Below are 18,938 nucleotides of genomic sequence, written 5' to 3'. Positions count from 1 at the left end.
TTCTTCATAGAACTTTTTTTTTTTTTTTGGTAAATGTCGCCTGTCAGAGTGGATCGTTGTATGGAGCGCGTCTCAAAAGTTTGATGTAACTACGTTCGACCTGATACCTCTACTGCAAGTTAGTCCTTTTCCATTCAGAATGTCCGAGAAGCCTTGTTTTATGATCAGTGAGTCAGGGCAGAGATTAACTTTCACCAGCACGCCCCCCCCCCCGCCCCGGCTTCCCCCGAGCGCTGGTATCACTTGGTGAGATAAACGGGGCTGGTACTGTTCAAAGGGACGTCCTCGTGCAGACAGCACACACAAGTGTACATGTCTAATGAGCTGTACATCTTGTACGCAAATTGTCGTAGCGGACCTTAGGAACCATGTGCTGTGTGCTCAAAGTCTGGAGCTCAAAGAGAGAGAGAGAGGGAGAGAGAATTACTAATGGAGAGATCAGTGTTTCTCAAACTTTTACCGGTGGCGCCCTCCCCCCCCCCCCCCCCCCCCATCGTCGCAACAAAATTTTGTTCAGGCCCCTCCCCACCATTATCAAGCCAGCTGGGGTCTTGGGGTGGTGAACACTGTAAGATCCCACAGTAGGGTTTGGGAGGGATTTAAAAGCGTTACGAAGAAAACATTATAATCGAAATAATTGTACGCCGCCAGAATAAGAAATGTCACAATATGCCAGATTCTGAAAAAGATATTACTGAAGCTATACGTGAAAAGAGAATGTCACTATATACCAGATAAAAAAAAATGTCATGATATAGCATACATAATAATAATAATAATATTGATTGTCCGTAAGGAAATTTGTTTTACAACCAAACAAAACATTGTAACAATAGAAAACCAAAATGTACATTCACACCTGACTCACTCATAATTTACATGCGAAAAGTTTATATCAGATTGTTTCTATTTAAGGATTTGATTGCCTGGGGAACAAAAGAGTGCTTGTGTCTGTTTGTCTTTGCTTTCGGTGTCTTGTATCTCTTTTGTGATGGTACAAATCACAAAATCCTGACCCAAAGGGTGATTTTTTATTTCTAGAATCTTTTTAGATTTTTTATGGATGTTTGTCTCAAACAGCTGTCCAAATGGGTTGTTGTTTTTTTGCCAATGGCTTTACCAGCAGCATTTAGGATTCTATGGAGTTTATTTGTATTTTTAATGCTCAGACATTTAAAATGTGTTTTAATATCACAATATACTAGAGAAAACATGTCACGAAATACCTGACAATAGAATGTCACAAAATATCAGAGAATAGATGTCACAAAATACAGGAAAAGAAAATGTCAAGAAAAACCAGGCAATAGTAGAATGTCAAGAAGTGCCAGAGTTTCTCGAATTCTTCGACACTATATTGTCACGATTCACATGAAAGAGATCATTTCTTCACATCGTTATTGTCCTTATTTTCCAATTTTCCTGGAAATGAATTTTCCCAGGAAGGATCCAGTTCCTATTGTCATGTTTTATGGCCTAGTTGCCATCTCGTTCGTCTCTCCTTTCAATTGTGCACCTTCCCCCAAGTCTATACACAAGATATGAAGCGATATACAAAGAACTATAAACAAAAATAACAGATTGGTCAAGTACAAACAAAAAAAAGTGTATTTCCTTCATGTAAACGTTACTTTCACAGCCATAAATTTATTTGTTTATTTCATTTTGAAAAAAAGTGTTACATTTTAGTATGATTTTACTGGCCAAAATGTTCACTTCATCTGACCAAGTTATCGAGACTCGTGTTGGATACATTTAGTCTTTAAGTAAAAAAACGTTAAAACGTCATATTCCATTGTAATTACTTTAGTTTAGTTCCTTGAAATTCGTGCTACACAATGTAATTGTTCCGTCTTCTTTGCTGGTCTTAATTTTTCATTAACCGCCTGATTGTGTCTTTTGTATCCAGGTTTAAGAGTCACAAAGTCGCGCCTCTGGCTGGGGCCAGGAGTCTCTCCGAGGACAGCGTCTTCTCCACGGAAGCCAGGGAGTCCATCAACAGGTTCCCCACCACCGCCGCCTCTGCCGAGAACATCCCTAGGACGTCGTCGGCGTTCCAGGTGAGACTATACAGTGTTCAGAGTGTCAAGTGTATGTGTTTGTTAAACGTTAGGTTTATGTCTTAGTGAGATTGAAGTCAATGTCGCAGCTAGGCTTGGGGGAGGTCCAAATGTGAAAATCCCCCCCCCCCCCCGAATGAGTGTCCAAAATTTTATTTTTACATTAAATATTAAGCCAATGCCATGTTATCTTGCTTTTAATATTGTTGTGTAAATGAGTGACCATGTTGCTTATACTCCACACATTAGACTTGTCTATTTATTAAGTACATTATCTCATGTCATGATGTCGAATGTCAAAATGCAGAGGTCCCTAAAGAGGCTAAGCCCCCCCAACCGGGTCCCCAAATCCCTTGCTACGCCACTGATTGAATTAGACATATCACACTGTCTACGCTTGAATGTAATATTTTTATAGCTGTAATATTTGCTAGTCCTTTGTTTTGGCAACTGTTACAACAGAGTTGGGTTGTTAAGATGTTCAGATTGCAAGATATTCTTGCTGGGGGGGGGGAGAAATAACAAAACCGTTTTCACCCCCTGATAGACATCGTTCAAGGATTGAACACACACTATACAATATATCTAGCAATGATAAAGTAAGCTCCCTTTTCAGACCTTGTGGTCTATATGGCATATGATGTAAAGGTCATCTGGTTAGGTGGCCTACGGTTAACGAGGGTGTCCTGTGGCCAGCACAACGACCAACCGCTTTTACTTTTCCCCAACTAATGTCAGGTAAAATTAGAGCTGGGTGGACTTTAATGGATACCTGACTTTAGTTTGGGAAAGAGAATGTGGCTGGTCTTTGTGCTGGTCACGTGACACCCTCTTCAACCATGTCTACAGGGCAGTTGGTCTATACAAAGTCTGCCACATATATAAAGGTCTGAAAAGGGTACCTTACTTTTTACTTTAAAAACCAATGTGTAAACTGTTGACTCTACTCTTTGGCTTAACGTGCACACCAAGTCTAACAAGAAAAAATTTTATTAGACTTCCCATACCGTCCCTAAGTCATGCACCAATAATACAACATATATCCTGGGTATATTATAACATTTCAATTCATAATAAAAGCGCTACAGAATCACACAATGAAGTTTACATAGTTATCTACCCTTTTGTAGCCTCAATCAGATCCAAACCTATGACCTTTAGTAAATGAGTTCCTAAAAAGCACTGGTTTATTGTGTGAGCACCTTGATGTTGTTGCTTGTTGTCCCACAGAGTGAGCTCCTCACCAAACTCAACAAGAGGCGCTCCCTGTACTCTGACGACGAGCGGGATGACGGCTTGCCCAAGAGCCCCGTGCCCCCCTTCATCGCCGCCGATGTGAGTTCCCTTAAGGTAAGGATCGCCTTTGTATGTTTAGATAGCAAACGCTTTGTCAATACAGTCCGCACTTACTGTGTTGTACTTTTATTGTCATCCCACGACTCTTCGTAAAGACGTCTCTTCGTTAATACCAATCGTTGTTAATATGACTTTTTGTAAATAATAATAATATTAATAATATGACTTTTTTTTATAAATATATCGTGATCGCAAGTCTAATTGGAGATCTGCAACTATTGTAGATAGCTGAACAGCAGCGGTTCTCAACCTTTCAAGCTCTGCGCGACCCCCACCCCCCTTGCACACTCACATACTGCAATAGAAGAATAGACAAAAACAATCCACTTTTTTTTATGGTCCCCTGGGAAATCGTCAATCGACCCCCAAGGGGGTTTCGACCCACAGGTTGAGAACCCCCTGCTATACAGAGTTAGGAGGTGCGGTGTTTGAGTGGCTAAGCGCTTAGCTGCTGGTTAATGCACACACACCCTAACCTTACTATGAGTATCATTTCCTCACTAATGTTTCGTTGTATGCGGTCAATAGCTTTGAAATAATAATCTTCAATGTATTGAATCGCCATTTGTCGGACCATCGGAATATTCTAAAATTAAAAATATGTTTTTACTTTTTTTTTTATTATTCTTTTTTACGAAACGAAATTTCCAAATTTAATTCATTGCGCATGTGAGATTTGTATGTACGGTATCTAGCAGAGCATGAAAATAAGCGTGCGCGCGTGTGTGTGTGTGTGTGCGAGCGTGTGCATGTGTAAGTATGTGTGTGTACGCGTGCGTAAGGATGCGTGTGTGTCAAAGTGTGCGTGCGTGTGTGTGTGTGTAAAAGCGTGCGTGTCTTAGCATTAAACAGCCTGAACACAAACACTGGATACGGAATGTCTTCCTTTAATGTTGATTTACTTCTCTCACTGTCGCAATCAACAGCTCCGCCGAGTCGAGTAGCATCCCCTGACATGGAGATTTATAGGTCAGGGACTAAATCCCAGCCAGCAAACACTCAAGGCACACATTCTTGTAGGCTGGCTACGCAAAAATGGAAATTTTGTAGTTGTGGCTCTGTCAGTGAATCGGAAGCATTTTCACTCAGAAAACAATGGTAACAAAGTTCGTAAACACATGAAATATTATATATACATGCATGGCTGTATTAGCTACCTACTCACGGAAACGATATATACAGGAATCCGGGTTATCGGGCCAGCTGGTTATTAGGACCTTACATGGGATGCTTCGGAGAAGGGGCGGATGAGTAGACCAGACCGAAAGGATGCGTGGTGGCAACTTAAGCGTGAAGAATAGGCCGGAATCCGGTTTATCGGGCCAGCTGCTTTTTAGGACCTTTCCTGGAATGCTTCAGAGAAGGGGCGTAAGCTTTGGAGGCGGATGAGTAGAGCAGAGCGAAAGGATGCGTGGTGGCAACTTAAGCGTGAAGAATAGGCCGGAATCCGGTTTATCGGGCCAGCTGCTTTTTAGGACCTTTCCTGGGATGCTTCGGAGAAGGGGCGTAAGCTTTGGAGGCGGATGAGTAGCGCAGAGCGAAAGGATGCGTGGTGGCAACTTAAGCGTGAAGAATAGGCCGGAATCCGGTTTATCGGGCCAGCTGCTTTTTAGGACCTTTCCTGGGATGCTTCGGAGAAGGGGCGTAAGCTTTGGAGGCGGATGAGTAGAGCAGAGCGAAAGGATGCGTGGTGGCAACTTAAGCTTGAAGAATAGGCCGGAATCCGGTTTATCGGGCCAGCTGCTTTTTAGGACCTTTCCTGGGATGCTTCGGAGAAGGGGCGTAAGCTTTGGAGGCGGATGAGTAGAGCAGAGCGAAAGGATGCGTGGTGGCAACTTAAGCGTGAGGAATAGGCCAGTTCCGTGTCAACCGCTTCCCAATAGGTGCTTACATCGGGCGATTTAGTGAGCACTACTGCACACGGTGTGGCCATGGATAGAGGACGACGAGACAGTGGACCACATTCTTTATGAATGTCGCGTTTTGAACGAAGGGGACAACGAGATAAGGAAGAGAGAGAACTGGCCCTTGTTTGGCAACGAGACTGTCCTTGAACGGGGACAAGGCGACCCCCAAGACTCACTGCCCGATTTCTTTCACGTGCTCTAAGGCTCTAAGGGAGTAATACTCTGCATGTTTGTTACCCAAGGGGGTTTCTGATATGGTCTTAACGACCAAAAACGATCGCGTTCCGATGTAGTCCGATAAACCGGATTCCGCTGTATCTGAATTATATCAGGATGGTCTTAGGAAAGACGCAATAATAGCTGATTATATGTCTACTTAGGACGGGTTGACGATGTTAGAACAGCACTGGGAGATGTTAGAACAGCACTGGGAGATGTTTGAACAGCACTGGGAGATGTTAGAACAGCATTGGGAGATGTTAGAACAGCACTGGGAGATGTTAGAACAGCACTGGGAGATGTTAGAACAGCACTGGGAGATGTTAGAACAGCACTGGGAGATGTTAGAACAGCACTGGGAGATGTTAGAGCAGCACTGGGAGATGTTAGAACAGCACTGGGAGATGTTAGCACTGGGAGATGTTAGAACAGCACTGGGAGATGTTAGAGCAGCACTGGGAGATGCGTCTACATCTGAAAGTACATTGTTTGGAAAAAAAAGTTTTTTTAAGAAAAACTGCACGTTTCAGTGTTAGGTCGGAAACATTTCAGACCACTCTCCCTATAACTCTCAAATCTCAGTAAGAGAACAAAATGATGACCCCTTCTGACGACCCTCACTGAATGCACACTAATGACTATTGATACGAGACGCAATTTTCTGTAATTAGCAAACATCACCCTTTTTTTCTAATATTTTTTTGTTTTCGAGATAAAATCTCTTTCTATGTCGACCTCTTACCATATTTACCCCTAACATCAATTTTCAATTTATCCGTTTTTTTTTTATTTTGCGAGTGACCTCTTGATGGTCTGATGCGGGTCATGTTTAGGTCAGTCAATCCCCTCTTCCTTTGCCCTAACTAGTTGATTCAACTGCTCTACCTCCCCTCCCCTCTCCTCTCTCACAATCATAACCTCTCCTTAAAAGGAGATAAAAAGAAAAAACCCGTCGGAAAAAAAAAACCAAAAGTGCCAGACACTATAAAGGATTCATGCTGAATAACTCTTTGGCGCGCTCGGGAAGTTTTCCTCTCCCCTTGCCATTACTTGAGCACTGTCCTGGGCGCAAACAGAAGTAGAACTGGCACTGTTGGGGGCTCGGGCGAGACTATGACTAGTCCACTATTTCTGTAATTCCAGACATATCTTGTGGGAAGCGTGGTCGAGAGTTTGGCTTGGCTACCTAGAAGGGGGGCTCGAGGTTCGACACCCGACTCAGGCAGAGTTGTGTTTACTGAGCGCCTAAAGGCAGCACGGAAAAACAACTCCTAGATACCCCCTCCCCCCCACTGGTCCACAAATGAGATTGGACCAAAAAGCGCTCTGAGCTTGCTATACGCATGAAAGTAGCGCTATACAAAAGCTATAATAATAATTCCAGTCATGTCCATAGTAACAGTCATGTCCATAGTAACAGTCATGTCCATAGTAACAGGTCCATAGTAACAGTCATGTCCATAGTAACAGGTCCATAGTAACAGTCATGTCCATAGTAACAGGTCCATAGTAACAGTCATGTCCATAGTAACAGGTCCATAGTAACAGTCATGTCCATAGTAACAGGTCCATAGTAACAGGTCCATAGTAACAGTCATGTCTATAGTAACAGGTCCATAGTAACAGGTCCATAGTAACAGTCATGTCCATAGTAACAGTCAGGTCCATAGTAACAGTCATGTCCATAGTAACAGTCATGTCCATAGCAACAGGTTCATAGTAACAGTCATGTCCATATAGTTCGTCCATCGTGGTTCGATGATGACCACTTTGTCATCCAGGGGGCTGAGGGCTTTGCACTGGGGTTTTATGCCTCCTCATGTGGCTGGTGAAACCTATGTGAGCCCGGAATGTTCGGCTGCACACTGGGCAGGTTATTCCAGCTGGAGCTAGTGTCGTTTGTCTTGCTTTTCTTTTCTGGCGTTTTTCTTCTGCCTGCGTTGTTCTTTTTTCCTCAGCAACCTGTGCGCCAGTTTTCACAGCGTGACGCCATGATGCTCTGTCGTGTGCCTCTGTCTCCCAGGTGCCAGGGTCTATGCTGAACGCCTTCAGAGAAGCTTTGAGGGTGTCCCTGAAGCGCTTTCTTTGCCCACCTTGCGAGCGCTTTCCTTCGCTTAGTTGGCCATACAAGAGTCGTTTTGGGATGCGCTGGTCTTCCATTCCATAGTAACAGTCTATTAAACACTCTAAAAGTAAAGCATCCCTTTCAGACCTTGCGATCCATGGGGGAGGAGATGTAAAGGCCAGCTGCTTCTTTGGCCGACGGTTAACGAGAGCCAGATTAAGTCAAATAAAAACTCTATAGTCTTCACCTAGATTCAACTTCAGTATCCACCAGGACTCGAACCAGAGACCTCTCGGTTCGGAAGCCAAGTTCTTTATTACTCATTAATCAAAACGTGTTTTCCGATACTAATTGTAAAAGATTGTGGACGAAGGGGGTATCTCTAATCAAAGAGCTTATAGTTCAACCATAGGACAATGTAAAGTAGTAGGACTCACAATAGTGGTCAATTGAACATGACACATTTTTAACTAATCACGAATACGAAGATCACTCATTCAGACTGTATATTTAAAGATTGTTCACAATGATCAAATGGTGGTATATCATTAGCATCGAGACTAGTTAGCTTTGCATTTTTTTTTTTGTGTACGTTGAAGATTTGGGACTTATAAGCAATAATGGGCATCGAGTTTCTGATATAATTTTTTTATTATTATTATTGAACATTCTATGCTTCAAGTTGTAGAGGCACGGATCACTATGATTGGATTTTCTATATTTAAATGTGCAAAGGGTCTGTGAATGCCGAGCATAATAAGGTTTAAAAAAAAATTAAACGGTTAGTTTTCGTTGAATTGTTTCCCTTTACTCAATGTAATTTAAAAGAGAGATTTAATGTATCATTCACCATAAGTGAGAATATTCAATTTTGAATAAGGAAACGTTTATATTAGTTCTTATTTACTACAGATAGGGTGGTCACAATTAATTACTGGTACTATTCTAGCATTTGATAAATGGTATTTATTAATGCATAATTGCATATGTATGACTGCAGACTGTCCCATTTAATCTATTAGATACTTGAATCCAATGGAATGTCTGATGAAGAGGCTTACTTGTGGGCCCTTACATTTTTATCTCATTATAAGTAAGAAAAAAATGGGACGGGGTTCCATGACAAAATAAACAATATATTGCATAGGAACAAATCAACGGGCGTAGCCGGTGGGCAATGCTAGTGTTACCATATTCCTTTCTTTATCTGCAATTCATCTAGTCATTGTGTTAGTTGTCGATCCTTAACGATATTGGAAGATTCAATTTCCACTGTTATCTTACTATAGTCTATATCATATATTTCTAGTTTAAATAAATGGGACATCAAAGTACTTCGATCGAATTCACAGACTGCCCGGCTCTTATAAAAATGACCACTGGCTCTTCCATCCTCTGTCCACCACTCCCCCGTCTCAAAAAGAGGAAGTAATTAACTGACCGAGTGACGAAGCATTTCCCAGAGTTCGGCTGTAAGATGAGCCATCGGGCACATAGAGGCACTTAACGTCCTCACCAAGCGTTTGTTGCTGGTCCGTCGTCCGGGCTTTGAGGACCGCCGCGACTCGAATACATCAGCGGCTTACACTTACATGGTCGGCGTGAGTCACTGACCAACCAGTTATAGAATTTTAGGAAAGTAGCTAATGACCCCTTCAAATACATGCTTTTAAAAGAGCTTAATTCTTTCTGTCAGCTTTCCTTCGTGTATCCAGTTCTGTGAAAACATAATTATATCAAAGAAGAAAATTACAAACATTCAGTAATAATAGACCCTGGAGGACCAACATTAAAAATTAACATTCTGGCATCATCGAGAAGTACATAGAAGTCTATTTATAAAGCGCTGGTTATGAGTGTGTATGTGTTTTTGTTTTCGTGTGTGAATGTTGTTCGTATGTGCATGCATATCGTGCATCTATATTGTTATTGTACAGTAGTAACGCTGAGGTTGTCACTTGTAGTCAAAATGAATTTCCATTTGTTTGGATCAATAAAATTATCTTATCTTATCTTAGCTTAGCTTTCCTTCAATCTCATGCTGTCATTGTAAAGGATATATGTTCAGAATATAGAACCTGCCTTGCCGGCTTGTAATTATTGGAGATTTACAAACATGGCGGGAAAACAAACCTATAAAAAGCCAGCTCTTTGGTGCATCCGGTGTGCAGTATAAAGGAAGCGTTGTTAATCTATGTATTTTTGAAGCTCTATGATCACGTGTGTGCACTTCCTGGCACTGCAGAATCCAATGTTTTAATCTCTTCCGTTTGTGACTTTTAGTTGCTAGGCAACATGGGCGTTTTAATTGAACGTCCTAGACCTTGTTTAGTTCATCGTGAAAAACCTCCTACACTAGCATTTCAAACTAAATTTGCATTAGTACTAGGTAATACAGCTAAATTTCAGGAAACTCACCTTATATGAAAGTGTTTTGAAAATTCAGGATTTTGGAAAATTTCTTGCTAAAAATACTTTTTTTTTTCGTTTGTATACATTTGGTTGTTGTTGTTGAAGCTACTTTGCCTTAAGTTAATAGCACAATACAGACTGAGAGATGGTCAGCAGATTGATTGGTCCAGTCAAGATCGTTGTTTTTATGTAACAATCTAAACTCCGGCACTAATTTTGCGTTGAAAGTGTGCACTGCACTAGCCTGGTGCTGATGGTGCACCTCGCTAATCACATTTGCAGCTCGGGCTACGTCGCACTTCCGCCAATCTAATGACGTCTTCCTGCGAAAGTTGGGTGTATGGGTAATTCACCGACGGCTTACGGACGTCAACTCATCGTACCTGAATGGGGCGGATTCCGGCCGGAAGAAGTTCAGTCAGTAGCAGACGATTTCAGAGATGTACACTGAGACGCAGGGGTGAATCGACACGAGCAGTGTTTCTAGACGTTAAGCAAGCTTACGATACGGTCTAAGAGAAAAGTATTGTTATTGACATTCAATGAACCGGGACGTCCAATATGTATATGTGGTTCTAGAACTTTCTAACGGGCAGGACTGTTTGCTACGGAACTAGTATGTCACAAAGATGGATGTTAGAACATGGCTTACCCCAAGACTTCCCGCGATCTCTGCTGAGGATTTACCGCTCCGTCTTTTTGTCTTTACGCTTGTCACATATACAAAAAAGAACAACTCGCCTATGATAGATTTAAGCAGCTATATTATCTGGTCTTAAATTATCCCAAAATAAATTATCCTTAAGTTAGTACTAGTTGGCCTCCTTCAGTCGTAGAGCGGCTTAGGTTCATCTCGAAGAATACTTTTTGATGTGACTGTGGAGCCCCCCCCTTTTTTTTTTGAGAGACACCCCCGTCCACATATATCGCAGGTTAAGGTGGCTTTTGCTTTGGTGGTAGAGGAGCTGGGAATTTTTAGTATGGCACGCTTTTCTTCCAGAGCTGAGGCCCTTGGTTTTTTTTTTCAATGTACATATCTTTCTTAGTCACCGTCTGTCTCCATCTAGTGCGGTCTAGAGCTATGTCTTCCCAATGGTCAGTATCAATGCTCACTGTTTTGAAGTCCCGTTTTATTACATCCACGTAACGGATGAAATTAAGTTAGTAGCAACTGACTTGTCGTTACCAATGCAATGAGCATTCAATCGAATACTATCAATTGATGAACCTGATATTTTTAAAGAGTGCCCTTATGTCCAAGTCTCCTGCTATTCATCCATTGCCACCTCCCGACACTGTTAGAAATAGACCTGCAGTTACTGTTTAAATAAAGACCCCCCCCCCTTTTTCTCTTTCTTTTCCCTTTACAACCGCCTCTTCATCTCCAGCAGATGCCGTGAGTAGTCGGTGGTTCTACAGCAGGGCGTAGTGGCCTGTCATTCACACTGGACTTGATGACCACTGGCTGTCGACCCAAAAGAGACCAACCTAACAACATGAGGGGAAAGGATGGGGGGGGGGGAAGGTCAAGCACGTGCCGGCTTGTCAAGTAAACTTAACGTAGGCTGTGTGTGTGTGTGTTGGCTGTGGTGTGTTTGTGTGTAAGAATGAAAGTAATTAAAGGATGTCACAGGCGAAGCTCATTCAATAAAAAGAGATGATTTCTCAGGTTTTCTCAATCTATATGCATGTTTTTCGTATTTTCTATACAGTCGTTTACCCCTGCAGCAGTAAATCTTTGTTTTTTTTTGAGTCTTTCTCAATTAATGTATCAACACACTTGAGCTACACCTATGATCTCCCAATGCGTTGTTGGTGTGTATGTATATGTCGGAGAGAGAGAGGGGGGGGGGGGTTAATGCATAGATCTGGTATCAGCGCGTTGGCAAGAAAAAACGTGAAATCAAATGGGTCGTCACGTTTGGGTATTCATATTGATACAGTTCTTGTTGGCTCTTTTCAAATACCTCCCACGAAGCTGAATGTCGACTATATTTGGCTAGGTTCATGTTCACTCACGAGCCCTGATTTATTTATGTTTAACCTCACCAGTATTTTATTTTGGTTCGAAGCTTGCTCTTTTACGTAAGTGTATATTATTATTCATTCATGTCTGGTCATCATGGACTGGGACCACGCCCACGGAATAAGAATTATTTTAAGCCAGAAAGGGAGGTAACTGTGTGCGTGGAGATGGATATGTTAGCAGGAGTAGAGGGTTGAAGGCCGCTGACCTTTTGAACTATTCTAAGCTTTGTTCTTATTGACCTTTTTTTTTTTCGCAAAGCTTATATCAACTCACTCCGTCTGTCTGTCTGGTACAAGTCTTGTATTTCCACGACTTCCCTTTCTCGGATCAAGTTGAAACTTTCCACAATTATTCATTGTTCCAAAGAAGACATGAATCAATCAAAAAATTAATCTAGTTAATTAAATAGTGATAATTAATTTTGCTTTACACAGTGAAAATGGAGACAAATCTTGCAGTATCGATATAGATATGTAATTGATTTTGTGATTCTTTCCCTTTGTTTTTTGTTGTTTTTTTTTCTGCTTTTTTTTTTGTGTTGTTTTTTTTAAAGTGTTTTTATTGACGAAACTGAAGAAAAAGTAATATTTAAATATCGAATGAGACATATCTTTGTTTCAGATCTAGTACCAGTGTGTTTACGATGTACCGAATGTAATTGTTTATTTTAGCTTGCTGTTTACGAACTCTTGGTAAAGATACCTTTTGGTGACAACATTCACATTTTTAGCTCACTCCGCCACAGAAATAGTTCGTCGCAATTAGGTCACACTGGAGTTGAGATTATGAGTGAGAGATCATGTTATGGGTGAAAGCACTCTTTTTGATGACGACATCGCTCATTAAACACCAAAAGTCTAGATCTCGTCCAGTTCAACGCTCGATGTTGACTATCCCAGCTTTAAACAGTCAACGTTTTAAATCTTTAAAAAAAAAAAAGGAAAGGTTATGCCCTTATGTTTAAAAGAAAGTTATTTTCATAGCACGTGTTGTGCTGACCTGTCAGAGCATGATTGACAGCTTGAAGCAGGACGTAGATTTGATTGTGCTTAGGAGATGTGACCCTGTTAAGGTAATTGACACATGACGAGGATCTTCTGGGAAGGATAGGCCCAAGTTGTGCATCCCTGATTGACGCTAGGGGATAAGGAACGGCAGACGCTTGGCCCACGGGAGACAGAAATTGCGTTTAGCTGTCCACATATATTATTGTCTTTTGGGGGGGAAATGTAAAAATGGGTAGACCTCCTAAACGTTTCGATTTAAGCTATACATCTCTAGGAGGCATTTTTGTGAAGTAAATATAGAGGACTTGTAATTAAACGAGAATTCTCACGACACTGCAAAATCTTTTATATTTTGATATTTTTAGATGGCCATAAGTAGGCTATTTATAATTTCTGTCGAAGAGAGGTTGATTCTCTGTCACACAACGTAAAGAACTAGATCTATTGTGTCCAGTAGTGTAGTCTCTTAGACTCGATCTCTTTAAAATTGCCACTACTCCCTTCACTAGGAATGTTATTTCAGATTAATTCTAAAGTCAGGCTTTTTTTTTTTTTTTTTTATTTCATTGTGGTTTGTCAAATAATTGGATGACTTTTTTTTTCCTCGCTGTCTTTCTGAACTGTAAACATCTTTGCGTATGAATCCGATGGAACTTTTTTTTTTCTCTGCGTATCTATTCAATGGAACTCTTCTATACCGATGTTGATGGTTGTCCTGGGGACCTGTTTTTTTCCCCCTCGTTTTCGCTAATAAAGAATGCATGAAAAGTAATCGTCTTTTAGGTATCGGGCTTAGAGAATAGCCTATGGATTTCATTGAGTGATTGCCTTGGCGTAGTAGGAATGGTGACTTATTTCCGGTCTAGTTCTGGCTGGAACGATCCATTCTAATGCTCACAGGCCGTGGCCTTCCATGGGACATGCTTGTAGTGTGAGTCATCGCCTCCCCTTTTGTAACATTTCAATATCGCCCTCTCCCCCGGGCCTCATTATGACCTCCTCTGCCGATGCTGTTTCATGCTATGAATTTTGACAAGGAAACACCGGAAATGACCTTTTTTTTCTTTTTTGTCGTCTGGTCATTTTTTTTCCCCCACTAAGAGATCAACAGTGAATGAACTGTGTGTGTGTGTGGTAGGGGGTGAACTAGAGGCTAATGAGTGGATATGAAAGGTCTGTATGGAGGAGAGAGAGAGGAGGTCAACAAATTAGAAATGTCGAGAGAGGGCGAGGGATGTTATGTGCTGCTGGCGGACAGAGAATGATATATTGGATTCGGATTTTTTTTGTTGGGAATCGATTGATATTTTAGTTTAAAGAATGTTAACAAATGTTAATATTTTACTTTTTCGGTTGAAGTTTGTAAAAGTTGATAGAATCTAATGCTTGTTGATAGGTTGTAGCTCCAGACAGCTAGTTCAACGTAAACTTTTGGTGGCGTTTTATTTTCTTTTATACAGGACTCCTGAATAAAGATAGAACAAACTTTAAAAAAAATGAATTAAACTCTTATTTACTGTTTTCCATTCCAATGTAGCTAAATGTAAGAAACTCGAGTGTAATAATATTATTTTGAACAAGTTTAGCAAAAGTACAACAATAAACACACATCCTGCTGTCTTTCGGTCTCCGACCTCAACTGGCTTTCATCAGCCCTTCACTCCCATTTTATGGAAACCGTCTGCCCTAGTTTCTGGTCACATCAGAATTCATCGACCAATACAAACACGCACATACATTCCTTGCCCATGCTAATGGAGTTTTATCAACAAGTACAAGACCAACCTGCTATGATCTTTTTTGTGTTCTTCTAACGGGGTTCTTTTAATTTATAATAACATTTGGTTAGCATGGAAACGGATCGTATTTCTTTTAGCGTACTTTAACACCCCACCCCCCCTTACCCTTTTTTTTTTCTCAATTTGACATCGCCACTTCAGTGCTAAGGAAACCTAGAAACTCTAGTACTGCAACATTTGATTCCTTATACTGGTACTTGTGTTTGGTAAACAAAAAAAAAGTAGATCGTATAAATTTGGCTCTTCGTTTGCAAGCTTGTTTTTGACGAAATTTACCCCCCCCCCTTTTTTCCCGGCCCCTTTTAAATTACACCTTTTTTTATTTACATGTAATTTTTTTTGGGGTGGGGATGCAATGGCGCAGCGTGGTTCGGATGACGTCATGAACACGATGACGCGAAAGATGGGTGACGTCATAGGGAAGGCAGACAGCTTAAATACTAGTGGCCATTGTTTTCTTTTAGGGATTTTGAGTCTTTTTAAATTGCTCTTGATTTAAATTTTGAACTAGATATTAATTCTAGTTCCTACTTTGATTAAATGTCAAAGTTTTTTAGTCAAATTATCAATCAGCTCATTGAAAATACTCGTCGACGACTACGAAATGGAATGATTTTAACTAATTATCGACTGGATATTTTCATAAGAATGGAGGCAGTGTCGCAAACAGCAAGCGTTTTGGTGTATCAGGTATAGAAAATACGGAAGTGTTGATAAACTAACATTTTAGAGCAATGTGATAATTTTGTTTACACTTTTCTTAACCACTGAAAAGTGAAATTAAAAAAATCCCCACCCCATTGTAAATTACAATGTAAGAAACACGAGTGCAATAGTAATATCAATTTGTTTGAAAATCTTCAATACATTTTTTTTTAAATCTTTTGTTCGTCTGCTGATTTAGAGAGACAAAAAAAAAGTTGTTTTAATCTAAATGCTTTGAAATCAATGAGACTGTGTTTGTGTAAGTGAAAGTGTGTGTGTGTATGATGATGGGTTTTAAACGGATTGTTTTGTGTGTCGCGATGTTAGGATGCAGACGACAGGACGCACTGCACTCTGATGACTGAAGTAGTCCAGATGGAAGAAGAGCTTGGTGGAGAAAGGCGTATGGGTGGGATCGATTACTCTCAGGGCGCCATCAATACCAGGGGATAAATGGCAGCAGCTCTTCACGGGCGATGTTTTCTATAATTTTCTTTGTGCAGGCACCCGTGGCGTGCTGTGTCGCCAAGCGCCCCCCCCCTCCCCTTGCGCCCTAGCAATTGTCATTGCTGCTTGATAATCGATACAGTCATCGTCATTTCGCCTGTTCGTCCTCGCCGTGTTGACAAATACAAAAATGGCAGATACTATTGCGATTCTCACTGGCAAAGGCGCTTTTACGAGGACACATTAAAACTTTAAAAGAAAAAAAAATGTCAAAGCTAACTTTTACTTGGATAGATTCTAGAACATTCCTAAAGTGATAGGCCTGCAATATAATTATTGTTATGCATTTATTTATTGTAATGAACATACTCTTTATGTTTTATCTCCTAACTGTGATTCTAAAACTTGATATTTTCCATTTATCTGGATATTACTTTATTATTTAAATAACACTTCAGTTCTGCTTCAAAATAAAGATCAACTTTCATTAGCCGATGAGAGTTTTTACAAAACAAAATATTTTTGTTAATCTTTTTTTTTTTCCCTCTCTCCCGAGTAGTCCATCTTCTAAAACCCTAGTGAGGTTGCCTGGGGTAATCAGTTTTTTTTTTAAGAAAGAAATCTCTGTTTATTTGCATTGAGAACTCTATCACACAAAATCCAAATGTATCACCCTATATCACAGAATTTTACAAAGCTTATATCAACTTCCTCTGTCTGTCTGTCTGTCTGGTAAAACGTTTTTACACTTTATTTCTCCCACACCCAAGCTGAAATTCTGCACCATTATTTCTTTTACCTGACAACACAAGAATCAGTTTGAAAAATAACCAATTACTTAATTAACTATTGGTAATAAATTCTTTTTGTTTGGTATCTCAAACAAGGGAATGACTTTGTACTTGACTGAAGTGGTGCTATGAGCTGAATTAGTCCCCTTTATAGGTCATCTTCTAAGTCTCAGTGAACACATGACAAATGAGACTATTTATTTTTGTAAATGCGTTTTTATTGTTAGTCTAGATCTATTAGAAATTTAGTTTCAGGACTGATCCAAACTAATTGATACAACTATGCATAATATAAGCTTTTTTTTTCTTTTTTTTTTAAAGATATTTTGTTTATATATTTTCTTGTTTAAACTTGTAGTTAAGATTTATGTTTCTTGTTTCTTTTAGCCTGGTACATCTGGTCAGAAACCTTTCACCAGAGACTCAGACCAAAGTCTAATCAGTGTGGATAGTTCAGAAAACGAAGAGGTCAGTAACAGAAGGTGATACAGTTCAAGTCCATTTGTTGTTTGTTTGTTGTTGTTGTTGTTTTTTTAACATGTTTTACCTTTACCTGTCCCTTAGTCTGTTGGACCGTTGGGGCACCATGCAAGATTCGTCAGCCGTTTTTCTCCATTTCTCTCTGTCTTTTGCCTTAGTTAGAACCTTTTTCCATGACAGGCCCATCTATTCTTTTATGTTGTCCTCCCATCACTTTCTCTGTCTGCCTCTTCTTCTTTTTCCTGGTACTGTTCCCTGTAAGGAAGGTCTTTGTGAACAATTTTACATGTTAGCTGTTTGTTTTATTTCATCATTGTTGCTTTATATATTTAGTCCAAACCTCCCGCAGGACGAAGGGGGATGGGACTGGGCAGGGTTTGAACCCGGGACTATCGATAAATCCAAGCGACAGTCCAGCACGTAAACCGCACGACCAGGCAGCCATCCGTAGTAACCGGTGAATACTACTCGTCACCCTCCTCTTGTTTTTTCATGGGGTATAGACTATCTGCAGAAATAAGAGAGTGATCTTTGCTTTACTTCTTTTTCTCATCCAAACTCTTGAGCGATGAAGAGAATTATATATATATAGATTGTATTGAAATATAAAACATTTGCTCAATTGTCTGTTGTTGGGTCAAGTCTGCTGAATCACATTGTTTGGGGGGGGGGGGGTCTTTTATTTTGTCTGTCTACATAAAACATAATCTTAAGAGAGTAATTTACAGGGTATTTATAGAGACATGGGCTAGTGTTCATTAAGAGGGTGTTTTGGGCTGTAGCTCCAGGCAGCAAGTCCATCTAAACCTTTGCAGTAAGTTTGTAAGTGTAAAAGTTTTTTTTCACCCATATCTTAAATAAGACTCGCCCAGAACTCGTCCAGCCAATGAAGTTACTTCAGAATCCATTAGCCAATGAAGTTACATCAGAATTCATTAGCCAATGAAGTTACATCAGAATCCGTTAGCCAATGAAGTTACATCAGAATCCATTAGCCAATGAAGTTACATCAGAATCCATTAGCCAATGAAGTTACATCAGAATCCGTTAGCCAATGAAGTTACATCAGAATCCGTTAGCCAATGAAGTTACATCAGAATCCATTAGCCAATGAAGTTACATCAGAATCTATTAGCCAATGAAGTTACATCAGAATCCATTAGCCAATGAAGTTACATCAGAATCCGTTAGCCAATGAAGTTACATCAGAATCCATCAGCCAATGCTACACACTGCATAACAGTTACAAACAGGGTACATATTATTACCTATTGTACTTACAGTCATGGCACTCACAGATCACATATATGCATGCTCTGCATTAAAGTTATATACAGATTGAATAGTGTACTTAGGAATAAGATAGAGATAACACATAGGGTACTTACAGATCAGATGTAGTGTACTTGCAGATAACATTGTGTGCTTACAGATTACATATAGAGAACAGCCATCACAACTAGATTACTTACAGATCACATATAGGGTACTTTGAGTTCACATATAGGGTACTGACATGTCACATATGTTACATATGTTATACTTGAAGATTGCATACAAATTATGTACAAATTACATAGATTAGTTGTAGAATTATAGAAAATGGGAAGTGGAATGCATGTCTCTTTTTATTTCTTGTATTCTAGAAACTTTCTGTGATT

The 18,938-nt window shown here is 40.2% G+C and overlaps 1 protein-coding gene across 3 annotated transcripts in view; it reads left to right on the top strand.

The window, feature by feature from the left end:
• LOC106053703 (mucin-5AC-like) overlaps positions 1-18,938 on the top strand; it is an 81,377-nt gene that overhangs the window by 49,783 nt on the left and 12,656 nt on the right. For all 3 annotated transcript variants that reach the window (XM_056037620.1, XM_056037622.1, XM_056037621.1), the window contains exons 4-6: positions 1,910-2,060; positions 3,291-3,410; positions 17,185-17,265. In XM_056037620.1, the coding sequence (XP_055893595.1) occupies positions 1,910-2,060; positions 3,291-3,410; positions 17,185-17,265 (352 nt within the window). The remainder of the gene's footprint in view (positions 1-1,909; positions 2,061-3,290; positions 3,411-17,184; positions 17,266-18,938) is intronic.

This window comes from Biomphalaria glabrata, chromosome 8 (assembly GCF_947242115.1).
Source record: "Biomphalaria glabrata chromosome 8, xgBioGlab47.1, whole genome shotgun sequence".
NCBI classification, from domain to species: domain Eukaryota; kingdom Metazoa; phylum Mollusca; class Gastropoda; family Planorbidae; genus Biomphalaria; species Biomphalaria glabrata.
Note: the sequence above shows the minus strand (reverse complement) of the source record. Positions and strands in the feature narration are given on the sequence as shown.